Source organism: Balearica regulorum, chromosome 26 (genome assembly GCF_011004875.1).
Source record: "Balearica regulorum gibbericeps isolate bBalReg1 chromosome 26, bBalReg1.pri, whole genome shotgun sequence".
Classification (NCBI taxonomy): Eukaryota; Metazoa; Chordata; class Aves; order Gruiformes; family Gruidae; genus Balearica; species Balearica regulorum.
In genome coordinates this window covers 5370729-5393567 of record NC_046209.1, presented here as the reverse complement: position 1 = coordinate 5393567, position 22839 = coordinate 5370729, and the positions used below count along the sequence as shown (strand labels likewise).

The 22839-nt window shown below is 46.8% G+C and overlaps 1 protein-coding gene across 17 annotated transcripts in view; it reads left to right on the top strand.

The window, feature by feature from the left end:
• Positions 1 to 22373, top strand: part of LOC104639309 (excitatory amino acid transporter 4) — a 35959-nt gene extending 13586 nt beyond the window's left edge. For 2 of the 17 annotated variants that reach the window (XM_075776447.1, XM_075776446.1), the window contains exons 3-11: positions 6452 to 6709; positions 7577 to 7714; positions 8536 to 8740; positions 9947 to 9989; positions 10610 to 10950; positions 13086 to 13319; positions 14373 to 14567; positions 15021 to 15155; positions 17608 to 19946. In XM_075776447.1, coding sequence (XP_075632562.1) covers positions 6496 to 6709; positions 7577 to 7714; positions 8536 to 8740; positions 9947 to 9989; positions 10610 to 10950; positions 13086 to 13319; positions 14373 to 14567; positions 15021 to 15155; positions 17608 to 17806 — 1704 coding nt within the window. In that variant the 5' untranslated portion in view covers positions 6452 to 6495 and the 3' untranslated portion in view covers positions 17807 to 19946. Of the gene's footprint in view, positions 1 to 2764; positions 3307 to 3726; positions 3883 to 6451; positions 6710 to 7576; positions 7715 to 8535; positions 8741 to 9946; positions 9990 to 10609; positions 10988 to 11151; positions 11243 to 13085; positions 13320 to 14372; positions 14568 to 15020; positions 15156 to 17607; positions 19947 to 19981; positions 20010 to 20670 lie in introns of those variants that run through there. The other 15 variants (XM_075776458.1, XM_075776459.1, XM_075776455.1 and 12 more) reach the window with 15 other exon arrangements.
• Positions 22374 to 22839: the final 466 nt, after the last annotated feature.

The window sequence follows — 22839 nt, the reverse complement described above, 5'->3', positions numbered from 1 at the left end:
TGCCAGGGATGGGGTGTCAGTGCTGTCTGAAAAGTCCTGTAAAGCCTTGTCTCGCAGCACATCAGCAGAAGATGGAGGGATCATAGTATGGCTGAGGTGGACAGGGACCTCTGGAAGTCATCTAGTCCAACCCTCCCTGCTCAAAGCAGAATCAACCCCAGCTGGTTGCTCAGGACCATGTCCAGTCAGCTTTTGAATATCTCCAAGGATGGAGACCCCACAACCTCTCTGGGCAACTTGCTCCAGTGTTCAGTCTGCCTTACAGCTAAAAAGCCTTTCCTTATGCTTAAGAAGAATTTACTGGTGCTTCAATTCATGTCCACCACCTCTCATCTGGTCACTAGGCAACACTGAGAAGGGTTCTGGCACTGTCATCTTTACACCCTCCCTTCAGGTATACATTGATAAGATCCCCCTGAGCCTTCTCTCCTCCAGGCTGAACAGTCCCAGCTCTCTCCGCCTTTCCTCATGAGAGATGCTCCAGTCCCTTCATCATCTTTGTGGCCCTTCCTTTGACTCTCTCCAGTGTGTCCATGTCTTTTGTACTGAGGAAGCCTGGCACCGGACACAGCACTCCAGGGGTGGCCTCGCCGGGGCTGAGCAGAGGGGAAGGATCCCCTCCCTCGACCTGCTGGCACGAACACAGCCGAGTTTCTGGACTCTCGTGCTGGTCCCACCTGGGACCTCCAGAGAGCTCTGTGGTCCCAGGGGTGATGTATTGGATGGAGGCCCTAAGAAAAGGCTGCACTGTCATTAGTCGTTTGCAAGCATGTAGTCAAATGCATTTCCTCTTCACCCAGCACAGCCTAACCCTGACCATTGCCTGGACAAAACCAGACCAAAGATCTTGTGCGGTGTCCCTCATGCTCAGAAATCTCACAGCCCCGTGACCCCAGAGGCTGTTGCATGTGACTGGAGTGAGGGCAGAGCCATGCACAGGCACGGAGTAGATTTTTTTCCCAATGTAGTTTCTGTTCCCATTGTGAAGGACTGCTAAGGCATGTGAAGCTCTGCTTGGACAATGAATGTCCCCCGCTGTTTACAAACATTACGGTGAAATGTGTTATCTGAGGGCAGCACAAACTCTGTCTGTTCTCCCTGGCAGAAACTCAATGCATTGCTGCTACACAGAACTGACCTTCTCTGGCCAGCACCACTGCCCTGACCTCTTGGGAGCTGTGCTCCATGTGGAACTGGGCCCTCTCTTAGCTGTGTAGCTCTGCCTATGCAGGTGCAGCCCATCTCCTCCAGCTCCCCCCAAAATCCTGCCCCCAGACACAGCCCTGTGGACAGATAGCACTGGGCACTACGCTGCATTTCAGACACCCCTTAACCCCAGCTGACAGTCTCACACTTCCACCACTGAGGAGGAACTTGCTTGTGGGCTCCAATCAATGCAAACTGCCTCAATACGGAAGTGCAAAATCTTTCAACACGTGAAAAAAAAACTTGAGAAATACTTACAGCCTGCTTCTTGATGATGCTGTTTGAATAACTGAGTGCAGGAACATTTCGGTGATGGCAGCTTTAGAAGCGTCAAACATTGGTTATTTTTTTCCTGAAGCTCAGCCTGCACAAAAAATACAGTGAGAAGAAATTGAAAGCTTTCACAGTTGCTTTCTTAGAATCTGAGTTAAATGCAAAATTCCTTCAGTAAATGGCTTAAAATTTGCCCCAACAATTTCACTCTTTTCTGTTGTGAGTACTTAAAAAAAACCAAAACCAACCAACCAGTTTTGAGCATTTAATGTTGCAACATAAAAGCTGTATTATTCCCCACAAACATACATCATGCCCGGGCACTTTCACTTTATCGCAAGACAAAGGCTGAAATGTCAACCCTATACCCTCGGGAACCAACTCCAAATATCTGGCCTCCAAGAAAGCCTTGTCAGGGAGCAGCGTGGGCTCGTAGCTCCCAAGGGAACTGGGAGCCGATCACAGCCAGATGCCTGGCCGGGCAGGGTCTGGCCAGCAAGGACGTAGCCGCGTGCTGCTGGAGCAAGTCAAGCAGTGCAGGCCGGGGGATGCCACGCACCCTCTAAAGACAGGAGTACTGCTCTATATTTCTAGGTCATCATAAGACCATTTTCTTTTCTGTCCCCTAATTTCTTCCGTAATAATTCCTAGCGCTGTTTTTCTGACAGCCTGTGCTTTCATAGGATATTTCCAATATCTTTTTGAGTCACTAGAGTGTACAGTTAAGGGTTATTCTTCCTGTGTTTACTGCTTTTCACTTACACAGCTTGATCTTCCAGGTCACTTGTGAGCAGATGAATAGCTCAGCACTCTGCACGGTTTCTTATTGGACCTCACAACTGAAATCTCTCTATTGGCAAAAATAGCCATGAAATTCTACCCGTTTTGGTTTTGTCTGTCACCACAAGTGATCTTCCCTTTCATCCCATGATATATCCATTGCTTTAAAAACCTTTCATATAGGATCCTTGCCAAGTGTTTTTGAAAAATCTGGCTGATCTGACACTAGCTCTTTATAGGTCATTAAGCACTATTGTCCTCCACCCCCAAGCTGGAAAACTTCTCCCTGGGTAGATGGGAAGATAACCACACAAAACCTGCAAAGAGCAGGACAAAAAAAATATAGTGCAAAAGTCTTCCTTCCCCATTTTTCACTTTCACCATCTTCTGACTGATGTCCCTAAAATAGCCAAAATTCCACTGTTTATGTGAAACCTCACTGCCAGGAACTAGGCATTAGTTTTGCAACATTGAACTTTCTTGCAAAATATCCTGTGCTTCCTGGTTCTAGCCTTGAAGTTACCTCCAAAAATGCTCTCTCAAAGATCTCAGTGCTTCTGACAGAGTGGAGCTTGGAGAAGCAGCCATGAATAGGAGAACCTTCACCAAGAGAGCAATGCCACCTTCTTCCTCACAAGAAGAAAAATCCAAGCCATTAACAGACCCTTAATCTGCAACAGTACTTTGATGACTTACTGTAGCAGTCTGAAAACTTCCAGCTGATGCAATAGAGAATATTTACACAATTTCAGGCCAGCGATGCAGAGGGAATATACTGTGGAGGGGGCTGCTGTATTGCAAAATACGCAGATGGAGAAAGGGACCAAGTCAGCAAGAGGGTGGGGACATCACAGGAGCAAGTTCTGCTGGTGAGTTCCTTCTGTGCAGTATGTTTTGCTCTGAGAAAGCTGCTGAGCATATAGTGGAACATGGGATCTAATGACTAATCCTGAACTTTCTCATATGAAAATAGAAATTTCATTTTGTTTGCACAAAAGTACGTTTTCCAGTGCATGTGGATGGAGAGATATCTGAAGAAAAGAGCAGGTGAGTCCTTTTATATGTGTGGGTTCTGCTCCAAACTTCCCTGTACAGGAATTCGTGTCGTTGCTGTGCTACGGTCTAACTCTGAGAAAGGCAAGGTTTGGAGGAGAGGTGAGTCTGCATTTCCTGGTTCAGCACGGGTCTCCTCAGATCACCATGGTGAATGGAAGCCCGGTTTGTGTGCAGCAAGCCCGTGATGGGTGACTTCAGAGCCATCAGTGTGAATGTTTTCACTTCACTAAAGAGATGGGAGCTTTGCCTGTCAAAGTAAGGTAGCACTTCACCTTACCAAGGTGTGCTGGCTTGTTTGATGAAGAGTGAGTGGTTTGGGAGTAAGAAGGAGGGTCTTTGGGGTTTGAAAATTTCTTTGGTGGTTCTCCTTTTAGAAGTGATTGCCTTAGGTGGTAATCCGTTCTGCTGTAGGAAGTTGCACCGCATCCCTACTGACTGGAAGCCAGGCAATGTTATTCCAACCTACAAAAAGGATGTGAGGGAAGACCCACGGAACTACGCACCTGTGAGTCTAACCTCAGCACCTGGAAAAATTACGGAGAAGATGATATTGGGTACTATTGAAAGGCATGTAAATTACAATGTAATCATCAGGCACAGTCAGCGTGGGTTCACAAAGGGAAATCCTGTTTAACTAATTTGATATCCCTCTATGATAAGGTCACTCACCCAGTGGATGGAGGGAAGGCCGTGGATGTAGTTTTTCTGGATTTCAGTGAGGCTTTTGATACTGTCCCTCACAGCATCCTTCTGGACAAGCTGTCCAGCTGTGAGATGAGCGGGTTCACAGTGCGCTGGGTGAAGAACCAGCTGGATGGCAGGGCTCAAAGTGTTGTAGTGAATGGGGCTACATGTGGCTGGTGAGTGGTCACCAGCGGTGTTCCTCAGTGCTCAATCCTAAGGCCAGGGCTGCTCCATATTTTGATCAGTGTTCTGGATGCAGGAGTTGAATGCCCCATTAGCAAGTTTGCTGACGATACCAAACTGGGAGGTGCTGTTGACTCTCTTGAGGGACAAGAGGCCTTGCAAAGGAATCTAGATAGATCGGAGCACTGCGCAATCATCAGCTGCATGAAATTGAATCAGTCCAAGTGCCATCTTCTGCACCTGGGAGGGAGTAATACCAGGTACAAGCCTAAATTGGGAGAGGAGTGGCTGGAGAGCAGCCCTGCAGAAAGGGATCTGGAGGTGCTGATCAGCAGCAGGCTCAGGAGGAGTCAGCAGTTGTGCCCTGACAGCCAAAGAGGGCAAACCACATCCTGGGGGGCATCAAACACAGCGTGACCAGCCGGTCAAGAGAGGGGATTATCCTGCTGTATGCAGCATTGGTGCAGCCTCATCAGAGTGCTGTTTGCAGTGCTGGGCCTCACCGTTTGAGAAGGATGTGAAAGTCCTTGAATGTGTCCAGAGGAGGGCAACCAAATTGGTGAAGGGCTGAGAGGTATGTCCTGTGAAGAGCAGCTGAGCACTCTGGGTTTGTCTGGTTTGGAGAGAAGGAGGCTGAGGGGTGACCTCATGGCAGTGAAAAGGAGGAAGACAGGCAAAGTTTTCACCCAGTCTGATGTATATTGGCTCCATCAACAGATAAAAGCAGCGTGGTGTAATAAGAAAGTGAATGTGTGATCAAGGTGGAATCGCTTGGTCCGCGACCAAAATCCATGGAATGCTAGGTGACCACAGCAGCACTGCAAAGTTCCTGCAGCAGAAGCCCAGAATCTTTGCCAGTGGTCTTCAAACAGCTTAGCCTTGGGAGGGCTTAGAGTGACTTGGCTGGGCCACCTCAGGTGTTTCTCCACTGCTCTGAACCTCATGAAGGCATGAGCATCTGTGCAAACAAATCTTCTGTCAGAATGGAGATATTCCTCCATCTGACTGTTGGAAATGACCTTGCAATGTTGTGCCATGAACCAATTCCTCTTTAAGGCAATGTCTTCAATTCATGATAGGCATTTATCTGGGTCCAAATGGCAGACACTAGATGTGTATTTTATAGAGAATGTAATCCCAGTTGAGATGGTTTCTTTGACTTAAATTTAGGATTGCAAATGGAGTAGCTCTTATTTGACTTGCAACACCAAAAAAGGTCTTTCATCACCTGCTGATGTGCTAGGGTGACTTTGTTCTTCTTTGGTTTCATCTAGTCTTGTATTTTCTTTGCAAACTCCTGGCAACAAGAATAATTTTCAGACCTTGTATCTGTCAAGACACAGTGACAGTAGGAAAAAGGCACCTGCATAGTCAGGCAATAATTGTCCTAATGATAAGAACTGTTGGATTGCTGGTGCCTTCTAGCACTCCAAAGTGAACTGGTATGTCTGTGTAGCCCCTTTGTTCTTTTGTTCTGAGGAATATGGGATGAATAGTAAAAAGTAAGCAGTTGAAGAACAGTAAAAAGTAACCAGTTAAAGAACAGCAGACTGCTCCAGGCTTTGCAGCCAGTAGGTAATGAGCAGAACTGGTCCTTTATTTACCTCTTTGGAGTAGGTTTGATCTTGCTTTTAGCACTTGTGAAGGCAGGACAGCAGGTTAACCCCATCAGTGGAGTTTGACATGAGATACTACTTGAAAGTCCTGTTGGCCTTCGAAGGAACGTCAGTAAAGCATTATCCTCAGGCTCCACAGAAGGCAAAGGAATTATGTTTCTTTCTGCAGAAATAGCCAGTGCCACTTGCTGTCATGGGAAAAGCTGTTTTCGTAGGAGCTCGTCCATCTAGAAGGTATATCAGACATGTTGTTTGCTGCTTGGTTGTATTTGGAACAGTTTGTGTACAGGAACTGGTGTTATTGCCAGGTGATAAAAATTCATCCCTGTCTAAACTGATAAAACTCCTGCAAACAAGCCTGGGTGGCTGTGGAGCTGTTTCTGGATGCCCAGGCCATCACAAGCTGCTCCTCACTGCTGGTTGGGTGCTACAGAGGCCAGAGCTTCTCCAGAGACACCAGAACAGTCATGACAAGACCCTGGCAGCCCTTCAGATGCCTTGTCCCAGGGTCTGCTCCTTGCAGAGGGGCAGTGGAGCTCATTAATCAACTTCAAATAAACCTGCTCAGGGCCCCAGGGAAATGACCTAAAAATGGAGGCAAGGTGCCAGGTGCTGCAGCTTATGCTTTCCCTCCTGTGCTTCTCCCTGCCCAGCATAGGCAGAGCCGTGCCTTGGGGACCAAGCACTCGTGCTGACCATGAGCGAGCAGAGTCACGTCAACAGCCTGTTCCTCAACGAGGACGCAGCCAAGCGGCTCAATGCCGAGAGCCGGGTGCAGCGCTTCCAGCAGGCAGTGCAGAAGCGAGCGGCGCGGGCCAAGAAGCGGATGCACAGCATCACTGCTGACAGCGCTAAAAGCTTCTTCAGGAGAAATGCCTTCGTCCTCTTCACCATTGCTGCAGTCTTACTAGGTATGGAGCTGGTGGCAACACTGGGCACCATTTATAATTGTAGGGAAAAGTCTGGTTATTCCACAAAGATTTTATTTTATCATAATGATTTGGCTGGGGAGGTGAAGCTGATGAGCTGACAGCTCAAAATGCCGTCCAAATCAGAAGTACTTTTGTGTGCAAGGACAACAGACCTTGCAGAGGGTGTGTGTGAGGGAGTCCTTGTTGATCCTTTCTGGCTGCAGCTTAGGAACAGTCTACAACAGAAAGGGTTTGATGATTCAGCTCTCATAAAAAATCATCCAGGTTTGTCCAGAGGCTTCTTGTGAGTGCAGTTACAGGCACAAGGGCTCTTCAGATTCATCCCACGGCTTTAGCCTGACAGTACTAGAAGGGGGAAATGATGCAAAGGGCTCTGATACAATGCAAACTAAATCTGCCCAGCAAATAGTGGATTGTCCCTAGCTTTTGATCCAGGCTATTTGTCTCTAACTCATTGGCTGAACTCAGCTTTAAGAGGTGAGTGGACAAAGTCTCTGAACTGTGTGGTCACACTTTGGTTAGGCTGGGAGATCATATCTCTGGTCACAGCATTTTTGTGTTCATGAGCTTCCTGGGAACAGACCCCAGAGGAGCAGCAGACAGAGCAACAAGGAGACACGTGGTTTAGTACGAGGCTCCTGTACACATAAATATGTCAGAGGGAGAGAGAGAGCATACAGTAAAATCTGGATCATAGCCCTTTAGAAAAAGAAAGAGCATTTGCTCCTTTGGGGAGAGGAGGAGCTGAAAGAAGATGAGAAAGAGAAAAGCCACACTGTAGGACTGAGGGACAGACCACTGGATCACACTGTCCCATTTCCATTCTCATCCCTTGCTGATTCACAGGGATCATCCTGGCATTTTCCCTCCGGCCCTACCAGCTGACCTATCGCCAGATCAAGTATTTCTCCTTCCCCGGCGAGCTGCTGATGCGTATGCTCCAGATGTTGGTTCTTCCTCTCATTGTGTCTAGCTTGATTACAGGTGAGAAGTGCTTTCTGCTCTCAGCCAAGGCAATAATCAGCAAAGATGGATGCTAGCTGTTGTTGGAGTACCCTTTTGTGGCCCAGCTGGAGATGTTTGGATTAGCTTGGCTAATAGTGACAAGCCTGAACCTACAGCTGTAGTGAACATGATTCACACTCATACCTCTGCTGGCTCAGTACTGAGGAAGAGAAACAGAAGGCCTTGTGCTTTCTTAGAAGACTAAGGAGGACGCAGTGTGGTATTTCCAATGCCCAACACTTGAATACTAACAAGGATTTCATCCCATGTAACCTCAAACACCAACAAGTTTGTTGCCCAAGTCAGCTTCAGGTTTCCTACAGCCTAGGGAAGATTAATGCATGTCAGTCCAAAAGAGCTGGAGTTGATCACTGGCTGGAGAGTTTGTTTCATCCAGGTCCTCATAGAAGACATGCCAGCCAGCCAAACTTTCAGACAGTGGAAGGGACTGCAAGGCATTCCACCTGCTGAAACATCCCACCATTAGAGACTTAAAGGCCCAATGTACTGGCATGGTATTATTTCCCTTCTGAGAGCTTTATGAGGAAATTGTTATATTCCCAAATGCAGCCTAAGACCCACCAGTGCTATGCTTCTTCATAACCATAGGCCACATTCTCCCATATTGACACCACCTTGCAGCTCCAAAGTCTGCCCCTTGTATGCTGTGCTTCCTAGAGACCCCAGCTCCCCATCCAACTCAGGCAATGTGTCCTGAACACTTTGAATCTTCCTCAGGCTTGCCCCTTCCCTCTAAGACAATAGACCTTTTCACCTTGTCTGTCTGTGTGACTCCCCAGGAATGGCCTCGCTGGATGGCAGAGCCTCAGGGAAGATGGGGATGCGAGCTGTGGTCTACTACATGGTGACCACAATCATAGCAGTCTTCATTGGCATCCTCATGGTGATCATCATCCACCCAGGAAAAGGATCTAAAGAGAAGCTTCACCGAGAAGGCAGAATTGAGCAGGTGCAGACCACAGATGCCTTCATGGACTTGGTGAGGTGGGTGAGCAAGATGGTCTCATGTTGAGATGATATCAGTGAGATTACATTCCTCCACAGAGTGTCCTTTTGGAGTGTCACAGCTTTAGGCATACACTCTTACAGAAAGAGGTTTTTGGCTGAGTCTTGCCCAGCCTACTCCTTCTAGCTTAGTCTAGCTAACTGGCTTTGCCACGCTGAGATTGCATGCTTGGCCTGGAGCTTTGGAGTCCAGCCCTTCTGTTAGAGGTGTTAATGCAAGAGGCCAAGGTGTGCTCTGCAAAACAAGTAATGAAAACTTGTGTAAAATCAATGTCTAGCACTGTCAAGATTAATATGTAGTTTTTAACCCAAAGGCAAGCAAGGAAAGAAATGGGATTGAGACCTGACAAGCGTACAAGAATCGAGTCTCATGCAACTTCTCCATTGATATCTCAGGTGTCATTTTTCTGACATTGTTTTATTTTCTGCTTGTTTTACCTAAGAATCTCTCCTATTTGGGAAGAAAGAAAAGAGCATCTCACAAAATACCGATTGTGCAAAATAATCTGAAAGGATCAGCAAATGGTGGGGCTGGGAAAAAAGTTCTATAAAGGTTAGGTTGGAAGCAGGATTAGCAATGACTGCATGCCCTTCAGAAATTCACCCAGCAAAGGCTACTCCAAATATCCATCTTCACTGACCCAAAGAAATCAAGGAAGTGGTTCCCGAGACATTGTCTCTCCCTCCCTTGCTGTGACCTTACACAGTGAATTGCAAAGCTGTACCATCTCAAGAAGTATGAAGCTATGTTTCTGAGGTAAAAGATAACAGAGAGCTCAAATGACAGCTTTAGGGATGAGGCTGAGAGCAAGGCAGTATATTAAAAATTGTAAAATGACATTGTTTTAAGGTTCGGTTAGGTTTGATGATGCTTTTACAATGGACCCATATCCCAGTTCTGTCTGTGTGCAGTCTCTTTCCACATACCTGAAATACAACCTTCTGGAGTCTGAAAAGATGCAGCAGAAGTCTGAAAAGATGCAGGAGCGTGCCTGGCTCCAGATCAGCATACTCCCGTCTTCTGTCAGACAGACAGAAAGGGCCCATCTGCTCTGTATCCTGAGCTGGCGTCGTGACAGTTGTGACCAGAGACACTGCTTCAGGACAGAGGCACTGGCCAGGAAGCCCATGTTTTCTTGCTAGTCAAACAGGTCAATAACTCTTTCCTTGTTTTATCTACTGCAGGAATATGTTCCCGCCCAACCTGGTAGAAGCCTGCTTCAAACAGGTATGAAATCCCACCTGGCCTATCACTTCCCATTGTGCCCTGTGCCCCAGACCATGGTCCAACCTACTTCTGTGAGGGATGGAATAGCGATTACTTTACACTGCCTTCACACTTCCCCAGGTCTGACTGCTCCATGAAGCATTGCAGTCATCAGTCTGTATTATAGCATCCCCCACACAAGCTTTTCAAGCTGTCTGTAGATGGGGGCTTCAACCTCCGTCCCACCCCACACTCCACTCAGAGTCAGGGAAGGGTTCATGTGATCTCAGGTAGCAGGGTTGGACTGGCAGTGAAATGGGAGCAGATTCTCCAAGGATTTGTCTCTTCCATCGTGCTAGTGTCCTTGGAAGCAGTATAAGGGGTTATCAGAGAAGCCAGAATATCTCAGTCCTAGGGATTTGAGATGCTCCAATGGTCTCTTTTGAGCTTCAGCTCTATGAACTTTTAATGAAAGTACTAAGCTAGGGAGCTTGAGAACAGGCAAGGCAAGTTTCCCACACAGGTCAACAGAAACTTGCAGTACTCTCCTTTCTTTAGGAAGGGATGCAAGAGCCTAGCATGTTGTCCTGAGCTCCTGAACCGGGGCCTGTGAGCACATCTGATAATCTGTGTCTTTTCAGTACAAGACGCAGTACAGCACCAGGGTCTTCACCAGAACCGTCCTCCACAGCAGCAATGTCACAGCAGGTGTCACAACCACTCAGATCCCTGTGCCTGAGAACTTCACCGGCATCCTGGAGAACATCACTCATGCTCTGGGGACCGTCTCCGAGGTGCTGACCTTTGAAGAAGTCATTCCCATCCCGGGCTCAGCCAATGGGGTGAACGCGCTGGGGCTGGTAGTGTTCTCCATGTGCTTCGGTTTGGTGATCGGCAGCATGAAGCAGAAGGGACGGGCCCTGCGGGAGTTCTTTAACTGCCTCAACGAAGCCATCATGAGGCTGGTGGCCATTATCATCTGGTGAGGAGCACGGCCGGTTGGAGCAGGAGGTCTGCAGGTGCAGTTTCCACTGACCTGATGAGAAGTGGGGTAGCTTTAAGGATGACATGCATAGGAAAAGCAGATGGGCACAGCTCTCCTTTGGCTCTATCAGGCTGGAGGGAAAAGTCTGGATGGGATATTTGTTCACATTTCATTTCCTGTTTTTTGTTTTTACCTTAGAAATATCAGGTACACCAGGACTTGCTTTCCTTGAGGCTGCTGGAAACATCCTTGGAAGACCAGAGAGCTGGAGTGGAAGATCTCTTAGCCTTACCAACAGGGGTAGGGTGTGAGGCTTTCCCACTGAAAGCTTTCCTTCCAGCTATGTTCCAGGAGTCTGACTTAGCTACAAATCACAATAACAATAATCAGGATGGCACCTGTATGCATTAGCTCTGAGAGCTGAGCTGGGTTGACAAGGTCAACTCAAAGTTACTGCCTTTCAGTTTGAGGTCTCCCAGATCCTGACTCCTCTAGAGCTCAGCTGCTTGTTGCTTTCTGTGTAAGGCTGCCTGTGCTACATGGTCCAGATAAGCAAGGCATTGCTGAGACAAATCCTCTCTAGAAAGCAGCATTCTACCAAATGTAGTTATCTGAAGTTCTTTATCCCTCTTGAGCTCAAGGTCTAAATAGGAGTTTGTGGTAGGTACTGCAAAACAGGAGAGATGCGGGGCCGGCAGTATACATGGGTATATCTGACAGGGAGGGGATCTGTCAGCCCTGAAGCCTCTCCCTGGTCTTCCAGTCACAGTCTTGTATCTCAGAGCAACATCTTGGGCACAGGGGGACAGGACTTATACAAAGGCACAAAGGGGAAGAACAACTCTGAGCTCATAGCAGAGTGCTGGCGAGCCCCAGTCCCTCTGGGATCTTTTCCTCCGCGGATAAGCCACAACTTGGGGCCTTGCTTTCCTAAGAAGAGATAAGAATTGCTTGAGGGCACAGAAGGGAGAGCATGAGCACAGTGGAACAAGTAGACCTGCACACTACTCCCAGAGACAAGTGCAAGGTGCCTTCAACATCTTCTCTTTCAGCTCCCCGTTACAGTGAAGGAAAGCAGAGTATTGATGTATAGCACATTGGTTACACTCAGGAAACTCCCCATGCACATACAGTAGGTAGTGTCTGGAAAGACCTCCTGACTTACAAAATCCTGCTGGTACAGGAGGCAGGACTGTCAGCTGCAGCCCAGCACTCCGTCCTGAAGCCACAGTCTGCAGAGCATCTCCCAGGACCTTGTTTTTCATAGGGAGATCTGGTCACTAGCTGCAGCCGAGAATGTCTTCTAAGAAGAAGGTCAGAGGAAATGAAATATTTGTGAAATCCTTTCCTGAAACTTTTCCAAACCTCCTAGGCTAAGTTGGAGTTTGGCATGTGGACCTCTGAGCCTTTTGCATGAATTGCATGTGAGCTCTTGAGCTGTAGAAGCCAAGCCCTGAGAGGTGTGGCAGTGGAGCTGAAATTTTCTTTGGTCCAGTTATTTGTCCATGTTTAGTTTAGTGCCCATGATTTTCTCCATGTCTGTGTGTTGGCTTCCTTTCTGTGGAGCCTCACTGCTGCTCATGAGATGCATTGTTATGGAGGGGGAAAAATCCATAAGGAATGGAAAGGATAGCAGTGTACCTCAGAATGGGTTTTTATATAAGCCATGGCTGCTTTCACAGGTGTTGGTGTGTCCAGTCCTTGCTACACCAGCTATAGATTCTCTATATGTTCCTATTCCCTAAATGTGAATATCTGAAGATAGCAAGGCTGATATCCCAGAGCCTATAGGACACTATTGCTTTTACTCCCCGATTCCCTGTTTCTCCTGTACTTCCCTGTGCCTCTCAGTAAAATAAAATACTCTCAGCCCAAGCTCCGTTAGGAAAGAAAGGGACTCTGAAGACTCCTCAGGGGTCCCTGAGAGTGCAACAGGTGCTGGTTTTTGACCATATGGTAAACAAGTCACAGCTCTCTCCAGAAAAGAAACCAGCAGTATCATCCAACGATTAGGCTCAGTGAACACTTCTGATGTGCTGGCTTACTGGGGATTTGTCCAGACAGCATGCATTAAAGCTGGTATGAAAGTGTGGGTGCCAGTTCTGAGCATCGGCCTTGTGTTTCTGCCCCAGGTACGCTCCAGTTGGGATCATGTTTTTAATCGCTGGCAAAATCCTGGAGATGGATGACCTAGCAGTGATGGGAGGCCAGCTGGGGATGTACACACTCACCGTCATCGTTGGACTCCTCATTCATGCCCTCTGCATCCTGCCACTGCTCTACTTCATTGTCACTCACAGAAACCCCTGGGTATTCATTGCAGGCCTTCTGCAGGCCCTCATCACAGCCCTGGGCACCTCCTCAAGGTATGATGGCTACCTAGGAGTAGGGTTGGGGCTGGTGTGGATACTCTGGGGTTGCTCCTCAGCACTCCGTTGCCCTCAGTGCAGCACTGCAGTCTCACAGTTTCTAGCACTAGCAGCTTTTTGCAATGGTCCAGCCAAGCTCATTTGAGAGTGGAAAAATTCCCACGCCCCCTGCTCAGGAGCCCTAATCACGTGGCCACCTCTAACCATCAGGGCATGGCCCACATTCCTCCTTACCAAACATGGTGGTGACTCTGCTCGCAGCACTGAAATGCTGAGCTCAGGACAAATATCAAATCCCACTGAACTGCAGCATTATTCCCCATACACATACCTCTCATACACATGTACTCACACGCATTTGCACATTTCTCTGTCTTGGGCATACACACAGTATGCAGCTGGCATAAACTCACAGGAGGCAAGAGCATAAACGCTCGTATGCTCAATGACGCCCACTGCCATGCAACACAGCCAAAGCAAGAGATTGTAGGTAGCTGTTGTTTCACGAAGTGCTGTGTTTCTTGCTATATTCATTTCCTGACAAGCACATAACAGCCTCTCCCACGTGCGTTCTCAACACATAGCATTTTTCCTGCTTATGTTCTCTTTCAGAAACAATTCTCTACTTTCTCTGCAATATATATTCTCACACATGGGTCATTCTTGTCGCAGGCACTGAGGGAGGTGGGAAAGGGTTCCAGGTTTTTTTAATAGCTGGAAAGGAGTTTTGGTCTTGAGGCTCTGTCCTGTGCACCCTGAATCCTCCAGCATCACCTTCTTTTGGTGTTATACTAGCATCATCAGCCTCAGGGTTACACAGCCCCTGTCCCAGCCCCCTGAGGAAAGCCATGTCTGAATGTGCAACTGCAGCGTGCACCATATCTGAGGAAGCCTTGCTTAGACTGTTCTTTCTCCTAGCAGCTTCTGGCCTCTGGCTCACATGGCAGGGTGAAAAAGCAGGTGGGTAAGGTCATAAACCAGGCAGAGGCTTAGTCCCTCTTCCAAAGTCAGCATATACCCAATTCATGTTGTTTTGTTAATTCCTTTCAGCTCAGCGACTCTGCCCATCACCTTCAGGTGCCTAGAAGAAAACAATGGTGTGGACAGGCGCATCACGAGGTTTGTTCTGCCTGTGGGAGCTACAATTAACATGGATGGCACTGCTCTGTACGAGGCCCTTGCAGCCATCTTCATTGCACAAGTCAACAACTATGAACTTGACTTCGGGCAGATCATCACAATAAGGTGACTTTTGAAAGAGCTATGGGACTACAGGAAGGGCTTCAGTTTTGTTGGCTTATCTGAGGTGTGGTCAGGTTCCTCTTTTGCTCAGAAGATAAAACGAGGGGAAAAAAAGTATGGAAAAGAAGGGTGTACTACACCTCCGGGTGTAGAAGCATGTATGACTTGGGCATCGCGTCTTTGAGGATCCACTTGAGCCCTTGTTGCATTTCCAGGTCCAGGCTATCCCTTAGCTAGAGCTGCAGTGTGCAGTCTGTTGTGGATGGGGGCCTGGCAGGGGGGAGCCTGGCTCCTGTGTTGATATCCCACGTGTCACCATCCTGCTCGGTGACCAGGGCAGAAGGACTGCCAAGATGTTTTGTAGATGATGAGTTTGAGCTACCTCCTGACATTTTTCAAATATGACTACCTCTTTTCTTCCCTTTGCTCATAGCTATGCTTTCCTTTTCCCTCCAGCATCACCGCCACAGCAGCCAGCATTGGAGCCGCAGGTATTCCCCAGGCAGGACTGGTGACTATGGTCATAGTGCTGACATCAGTGGGGCTGCCTACTGAAGACATTACACTGATCATCGCTGTGGACTGGTTTCTGTAAGTTCTCTGCTCAGCAGCATGCACTGCTCTGTGCTCCCTGCCAGTGCTTACAGAGTTCGTCCGTACTGCCAATGTCTCTGCTAAAAACAGTCTCCGTAACCTGTATCATTAAGCTTAAAACACACCCGTATCCATGAGACCTTTGCACAGCAGCCCTCTCTGCCCACGCTGGAGTCTTCACCACGTACTTCAGTGATCCAAGGCATCAGAGGTCACTTGCAGATGAGCCTGGTCACTAAGCAGAATGTCCTCAGTTTGCTCTATCTTATAAGGCACCCAGAAACTATCTCCAGACCGATAGGGACAGGTTGTGTCAATAATAAGCAAATTCGCACTGCAGAGTGATGGTTCTGTGCTACCAAACACAGAAAGGGGGATGAGACTGGGCTGTACAAAGTTGAAGAGTGTTTAGATCATAGAATCACAGAATGGTTTGGGTTGGAAGGGACCTCAAAGCCCATCTAGTTTCTGCCATGGGCAGGGACACCCTCCACCAGACCAGGTTGCCTATAGCCCCATCCAGCCTGGCCTTGAACACTGCCAGGGAGCCAGGGGCAGCCATAGCTTCTCTGGGCACCCTGTGCCAGGGCCTCACCACCCTCACAGGGAAGAATTTCTTCCTCAGATCTCATCTCCATCTCCCCTCCTGCAGCTTCAGGCCATTCCCCCTTGTCCTGTCACTCCCTGCCCCTGTCAACAGTCCCTCTCCAGCTTTCCTGGAGCCCCTGCAGGGACTGGAAGGGGCTCTAAGGTCTCCCCGGAGCCTTCTCTTCTCCAGGCTGAACAACCCCAACTCTCCCAGCCTGTCTCCATAGCAGAGGTGCTCCAGCCCTCGGATCATCTCCGTGGCCTCCTCTGGACTCTCTCCAACAGCTCCATGTCCTTCTTGTCCTGGGGACCCCCAAGCTGGACGCAGCACTGCAGGGGAGTCTCACCAGAGTGGAGCAGAGGGGCAGAATCCCCTCCCTCGACCTGCTGGTCACGCTGCTGGGGATGCAGCCCAGGACACGGTTGGCTTTCTGGGCTGGAAGCACATATTTCTGGCTCGTGTTGAACTTCTTGTCCCTCAACACTCCCAAGTCCTTCTCCTCAGGGCTGCTCTCCATCCATTCTCTGCCCAGCCTGGAGTTGTGCTTGGGATTGCCCCAACCCATGTGCAGGACCTTGCACTTGGCCTTGTTGAACTTCATGTGGTTTGCATGGGCCCACCTCTCCAGCCTGTCCAGGTCCCTTTGGACGCCCAGGAGCCTATCCCCTTCCCTCCAGTGTGTCGACCCACCACACAGGTTGGTGTTTTCAGCAAACTTGCTGAGGGTGCACTCAATGCCACTGTCCATGTCACCAACAAAGATGTTGAACAGCGCTGGTCCCAGTACCGACCCCTGAGGAACGCCACTCATCACTGGTGTCCACTTGGACATCGAGCTGCTGACCGCAACTCTTTGAGTGCGACCATCCAGCCAATTCCTTATCCAGATGGGCACAGCTACATTGCTCTACTTCAGCTTGCTTTCCCTTTTAAACCTGGGGATAAGTGATTTCACTGGAGTGATCTTGGGAACTAGATTGAAGAATGCATTTTAGCACAGTCTTTGCTCTCTCAGTCTTCTGAAACACAACAAAATCCTGACTCAGGGATACACTGACTGTGTTTCCTCTGTATCTTGTATTGCTGGTTTGTAGCCAAAGCAGCCAAAGTCTGCTCCCAGCCATGGCTGAGCAGTTGGAAACAGTCTTGTCCAATAGGTCCACTTCTCCTGTGAACTGTGCATAAGAGCAGACTTGGCTGGAAAAGGCTCTGCCTCCTACGACACCAGGTTACCTCTTGTACTTTCCCAGAAAGGTTGGTTTCAATCAGGTACCAAAAGTCTTATCTGTTGTTACTGCTGAAGGATGTGATGGGTTGCTGGACTGGTGATAGCTTCAGCTCTTACATAGTGTTGTGGTTGTGGAGAATATCTCATTGCAAAGGGTGTTTTAGATTTGCTATTTTGCACAAAGAATCTGGTGCCTTGTCTTAGTGTATACTGTCCATGCTGAGGAAATCTGGCTCCACAGCAGCACTAAATCATAGGTTTGCACCATAATTTCTGCACTTTTTGTGAAACAAAATGCAATTCAAGTGTAACAGATGTGGCAAGGCTCATCTGAGTCTGCAGAAAGGCCTTAGCAGCCCTTTGGAAAGGAAACCGTCTGTGTGGAACCACAATGACTTTTCCCTTGTTTTGTGGCAAATCCAAATCTTTTCAGTGAGAAACTGGGAATGCAACAGAGCAGGAATGAATGTGAAGCCTGTGCTCAGGGCTAACAATCAAGGAATGCTCTCTGGGACTCATTTTCCTGACAATGTTGAAGTGTCAATTATTAGAGTGACTTGAAAAGTAGAAACTCTTCATCCCCTTAGCTGTTACTAAGAAGCTGTATTTCATTTTTCTCTCTGATTTTTCAGGGACCGCCTTAGAACGACCACCAACGTCCTGGGAGATTCTCTGGGGGCTGGCATTGTGGAGCATCTCTCCCGGCATGAGCTAGATGCGCAGGACTGCGAACTTGGTAATTCTGTGATAGAGGAGAAAGAGCAGCTCTCCCACCTGGTTTGCCCACAGAATGACACCTGCAGGCACCCCAGGAGTGAGACAGTACTGTGAAATCTGGCAGCAGAGTGCAGATTAATGCTGTAAAAAGCCAAGACCTGAAACAGAAGTCCATAGTGGAGGACAGAGAAAGATCCACTCTCCAAGACGCACATTTTTCTCCCCCCTCTGCCACATGCCTCTTCCCTGATCCTGTTTCTCCCCCATCTCTTCCTGACTGGCATTAAAGAGGAGACAATTAAACTGCAAAGAAAGTTTTATTCCACAGAAGCCTGATTTAGTCATTCTTATAGGGTCCAAGAGCTAGACCTGAGTAAAGAAGACTCAGCGAATGAGATGGACTAGGAGCTCCTTCCTTTCCAAGCTAAAGTATGAGCACAGCTAAGTGGCAAGGTGGGTTGGGGACACCACCACCTGTGGATTGGCACCAAAGCGTTGCCGTGATGACTCTTCCCTGCAGGATACAGCCTTCAGTTGGTCAGTGGCTTCCCCCAAGCACATAAAGCTTTTAGTGTTGTCCATTTGGAGATCACTGGAGAGCCCTGGCACTCCTGTTCAGCACTTCACTGGCAAGAGTGTTTATGATAAACACAGTGTCCTCCTTGCTCACAGTCCTGGTGTTCACAATGATGCTTCCTGAGAGCATCTCACTCCTCTGGCGACCCTTCTGTCTGCAGTATTGGAGTCACCCAGATCCTGAAGGAATGTGGGACCATACAGCAGGGATAGGGCTTACTGTGCTGGCTGGTAGCACAAATAGGGGTCAACAGGCTTTTCATTAGTGCAAGCTGCTAAAGGATTGTGAAAGCAGAGAAAATAAATTGAAGAATTTATTATATCCATTATTCAGCCTCAGAAACAGCTCTCCCCTCTACCAAGCTCTGCCAAACACCAGTTGACTTCATTTCTCTTTAGCAAGCTGTTCTCTTGGTGAAACCAGAAGGGGAAGTGCAAAGTTTAAGAACAGTTTGCCCACCTGAGCAGCTGGGTGGTACCTCCATGCCAGGAATGACCCACCCCAGATTTGCTCAGAAAACAGTTTCACTCTAAGTGTCCTAAGGAAACTGTTCCTTTGCTCATCTTTGGCTATTTTCAGAAGTGACTTCCCTTCAGTCACATTGCTCCAGAATGTGCTTCAAAACTTATCTTTCTATAGCTCCTATCTTTTATAGTCAGTACCCAATCACTGCTCAGCACTTGTAGAAGTTTGCCAGACCCCAAACTTATAAATTCAGGATAAATTTCTCAATTCCTACCAAATGGAGCTCAGCTTCTGTTTAACACATCTCAGAGGTTCAAGCAAGAAGTAGGGATCTGCTTCATCCATGCTCTATCCCCCTTCCCTGGCATGGCCAGGAACACAGCCTGTATCTCTCACTCCAGTAAAGAGGACCAGCAGGGCTTGCTCCATAATCTCTAGGACCATGAACATCCAGAAAATTAATGTCTAGACACAACCAGGAAGATGGAAAGGATCCACAGTTTTGGGGTTACTACAGTGTAGCTGTCCTGCTTTAGAAATGGCTAAGCTCAGAAACAGCAGCAAGAAGCCCCCCGTTGCACAGCCAAACTATCTAAACTGGGCAGCTTTTACTTGAGGTCTGCTTGTTGTTCCAAACCCAGTATATCACTTAAACCCCTCTACCCTGGCCTTCCACACTCATCCTTTTCATCCAGAAGCCCTAGCCATACACTCAGAGGTGCACCCAAGTGGACCTTGGGAAGGAAGACCTCAGAGGCATCAGCTGGAGTCAGCTCTGCCAACCACAGCCACACAACTGCCCATGCTTAGCTCCCCAGCACTAACAAAGCTTCCAAAAACACATTTCTTGAGATGTCCAAAGCTAGACCCTGAGGCTCTTTTTGGTCCTTCAAGAATTGCAGGATTATATATAGGTGCTGCCACATTCCACATCCTGTAGGCAGAGTATTCTGTTTTTACGGACTGAACAATTGTTGGGAATCTGAGATAAATGGACAAATGCATCTTTTTCACATAAAAGTGGAAAACACATCAGGGTAAATAGAAGTGTATTGTATCTCCATTTGGCCCCAGAGCCTGAGGCAGCAGGCTGTTTCCTGACTGTGGGAGGCAGGCTGCTTATTCTGACAAGAGATCTGCTCTAGCAGGGGGCAAGTGAGCAGGATAACAAATTATCATCCACCTCTTTGCAGCATTTTTTTATCTTGTATGAATACTATTATAATGTCTGCTCTTCTCCTTTCTAGACTAAACAGACCCAGTATACCCTCACAGGTAATAATCATTCACGTTCCTCTGCTCTGGACTTTTTTCTTGCTGTTCCACATCTTTCTTAAAGTGGAGTAACTAAAATTTGACACAACAATCCAACTAAAGATTTATTAGAGCTGAGCACTGAGGAAAGAATATTTCATGTACATTAAGATTTAGATCTTAGACCCAAGTTACCATAGTTTAACAGCATGCTACGCATCAGCTGATCAGTATAACTGTCCATGATGCATACATACAGCAAATTCAAGTCTGTTCATCTTATCTTAAATCTTAGTGAGGTTAGACTCTTACTTTGATGAGATGGCTGTATCTAAAGACTGGATCTTAATCAAACAGTTCTAAGATAACACCGCATTAGCTTGTATCTATAGCGGGCTAAGACAGCACTAGCTTATCATTAACACAGCTCAGCTGACATGAGTCTAAACCTTCAAAAGAACAGACCTGCTTATAAAACCCAATAAAGTGGTTTATTTTTTCACAACAGTATGATAGCATTGACTCCACTCCAGTGGTAAACATTTCTACATCATTTTAAGCAGAACTGCTGCCTAGCTAGTTATTTCACAGCCTATGTTTGTGCAGTTGATTATTGTTACCTTAGTAATTTCTATTTGTCCACATTGAACTGCATCTTGTTTTTCTTTTTTTTTTTTTTCAGATTATTTGTCCAATTTTTCAAGAAAGCATTGAATTCTAATCCTGAAGAGACTTCCTGCACATAAAGGGCAAACTGATGGATGAATTGGAAGAAAATATTGTTGGATTGGACTCTAACTCAAATGGGAATTAATTCTGGGAAGTCCTATGGCTTGGGTTATACAGATGGTCAAACTAGATGATCGTAAGGGTCCCTTCTGGCTTTATAATATATGCACGTGCTTTCTGGTTTAGAGATACTGCAAAGGGTCCTTCCAGCCCGATCATTTTTAAAAGCTATCTGGAAGGATCCTAATGATACTTTAATAAAACTCAGCAGGAGTCTAACCTGTTTTCAGTTGCTGTTAGCAGACATGTAAACATATCACAAAAGGGGCTCTCCATACCACATTGCATCAACATGATCTCAGATGTTCCCACAAAGCAGTACACTCCAAACCTTGCCATTTGTGATTTCCTGCTTTCAACACAAGGTTAATGGAGCACAAACAAGTAGAGGCTTCATTTTCAAATACTGCAAACCAGTCTCCCATGGGGAATTTCAGAATTCAGCTGATATAGTTTTTAGCTCTGGTGTTTACCCATGTTGTTAGCCAGTTTATGATTGGGATTATCTATCTGTTTACAGTACCCAAACAGTAAAAGTATTGTCAGGAATTTGCACATATATATACACATACACCTCTCTATATACATATGAAAGGGGCACATGTGCACAAACATACATATACACAGAGATAATATTTTTGTTGCTAATCCAAGAAGGAAAGGCAATATAAACTCTCACTCTGTAAAGCTGCATACTTCATTTTGATGCCCACCCTGATTTACCCAACTAGACCCATCCTTAAAACAACAGAGGTTATTTTACTTCATTCCAGTAATGAGTCTTCCAAGGCAAGGTTTACCAGGAAGGAGTTCAATGCATGCTGACTTCGAGTTGTACCTGCTGGTGATGTAATGAGAACTGCTCAATGTATAGAGAAAATTCCCCACTTCATCTTTGACTTCCCTGCGCATATCCCAAAGACCTACATCCCCACTGCATCTGATTTGGCCAGGAGGCAGGCCTTAAGAGCCCAGCCAAGAATACAAAAGTGTTTGTACTCCTTCCAAATCCAACGCTGACCTTGTACTTAACTCAGCCTTCAAAACTGGGTAACTGAAAGTATTACATCATTTTATCAACTATCTTTTAAAATTATCAAACATTTGAGAGTTTATGCAGTCTTTTCTTTATGGCAGTCCTGCTGCTTCTACTTGCAGAAACTTTCAGAGTTTCTCCTATTTGCAAACAGATTTACTCCTAATGGTGATATTTGGCATGAAGCAGAGATCTATCTCAATGCATACATACGTGAGGAGCTCTTGGATTAAGACACATCTCTTCAAATTTTGAGAGAGAAAATCCATAAAGAATATGGATTTTCAGATGATAGGCCATGCATCACATTACATATGTGATATGTGCACCTTGTTTCAGGAGTCAGATCTGCCCATGAAAACTGCCCTAAAATTGTACATCCTTCTTTTGCTCTGCCCAAGGAAGAATGAGGTAACTGAAAATCAGGGCTGTACAGTGTGTTCATAGCATCCTGGCAGTTTGACTATGTTAATTCCCAAGGGCTTTTTCTTCATGCTGTGAGTTTAGTGTTAATAAAGATAGTTTGCATATTTGAAAAATAAAGGGAATTTTTTCCACAATGCTTTTCCATTACGGTTTTTCTATAATTTTTCCTCAGGACCATGACCTTACAAAGTTAGGGACATTACTTTTAGCATTATGCATTACACTTCCTTATCTCTGTGTGTCTATGTCATGGGTCAAATACTAAAATTAGATTTTTACAAGGCCTTTCCCTAAAGCTTTCTCTTTGATGCCATCTTTTGCATATGTCCATGAACTGGCTAAGCTGCACAAGGCTTACTTTGCATGCAGTACACAGTGCACAAGCATATACTTCCATCTAGGAAAGCCACCCCAAACAAAGGTTACATGGAAGAGGTCTCTGAGGCTTAAAGAATAATGAGTTTACATTACTCACTGAAATGTTGCATTAATGGCCTGGTATTTCAGCAAAGTGAAAGCTGTTAGCTCTTCTCCCCCTCATATCTCTTTTTCTTGTCTTCTGTTCCCTAAGGGACAGGAACCAAGGTGAATAACGCAGCT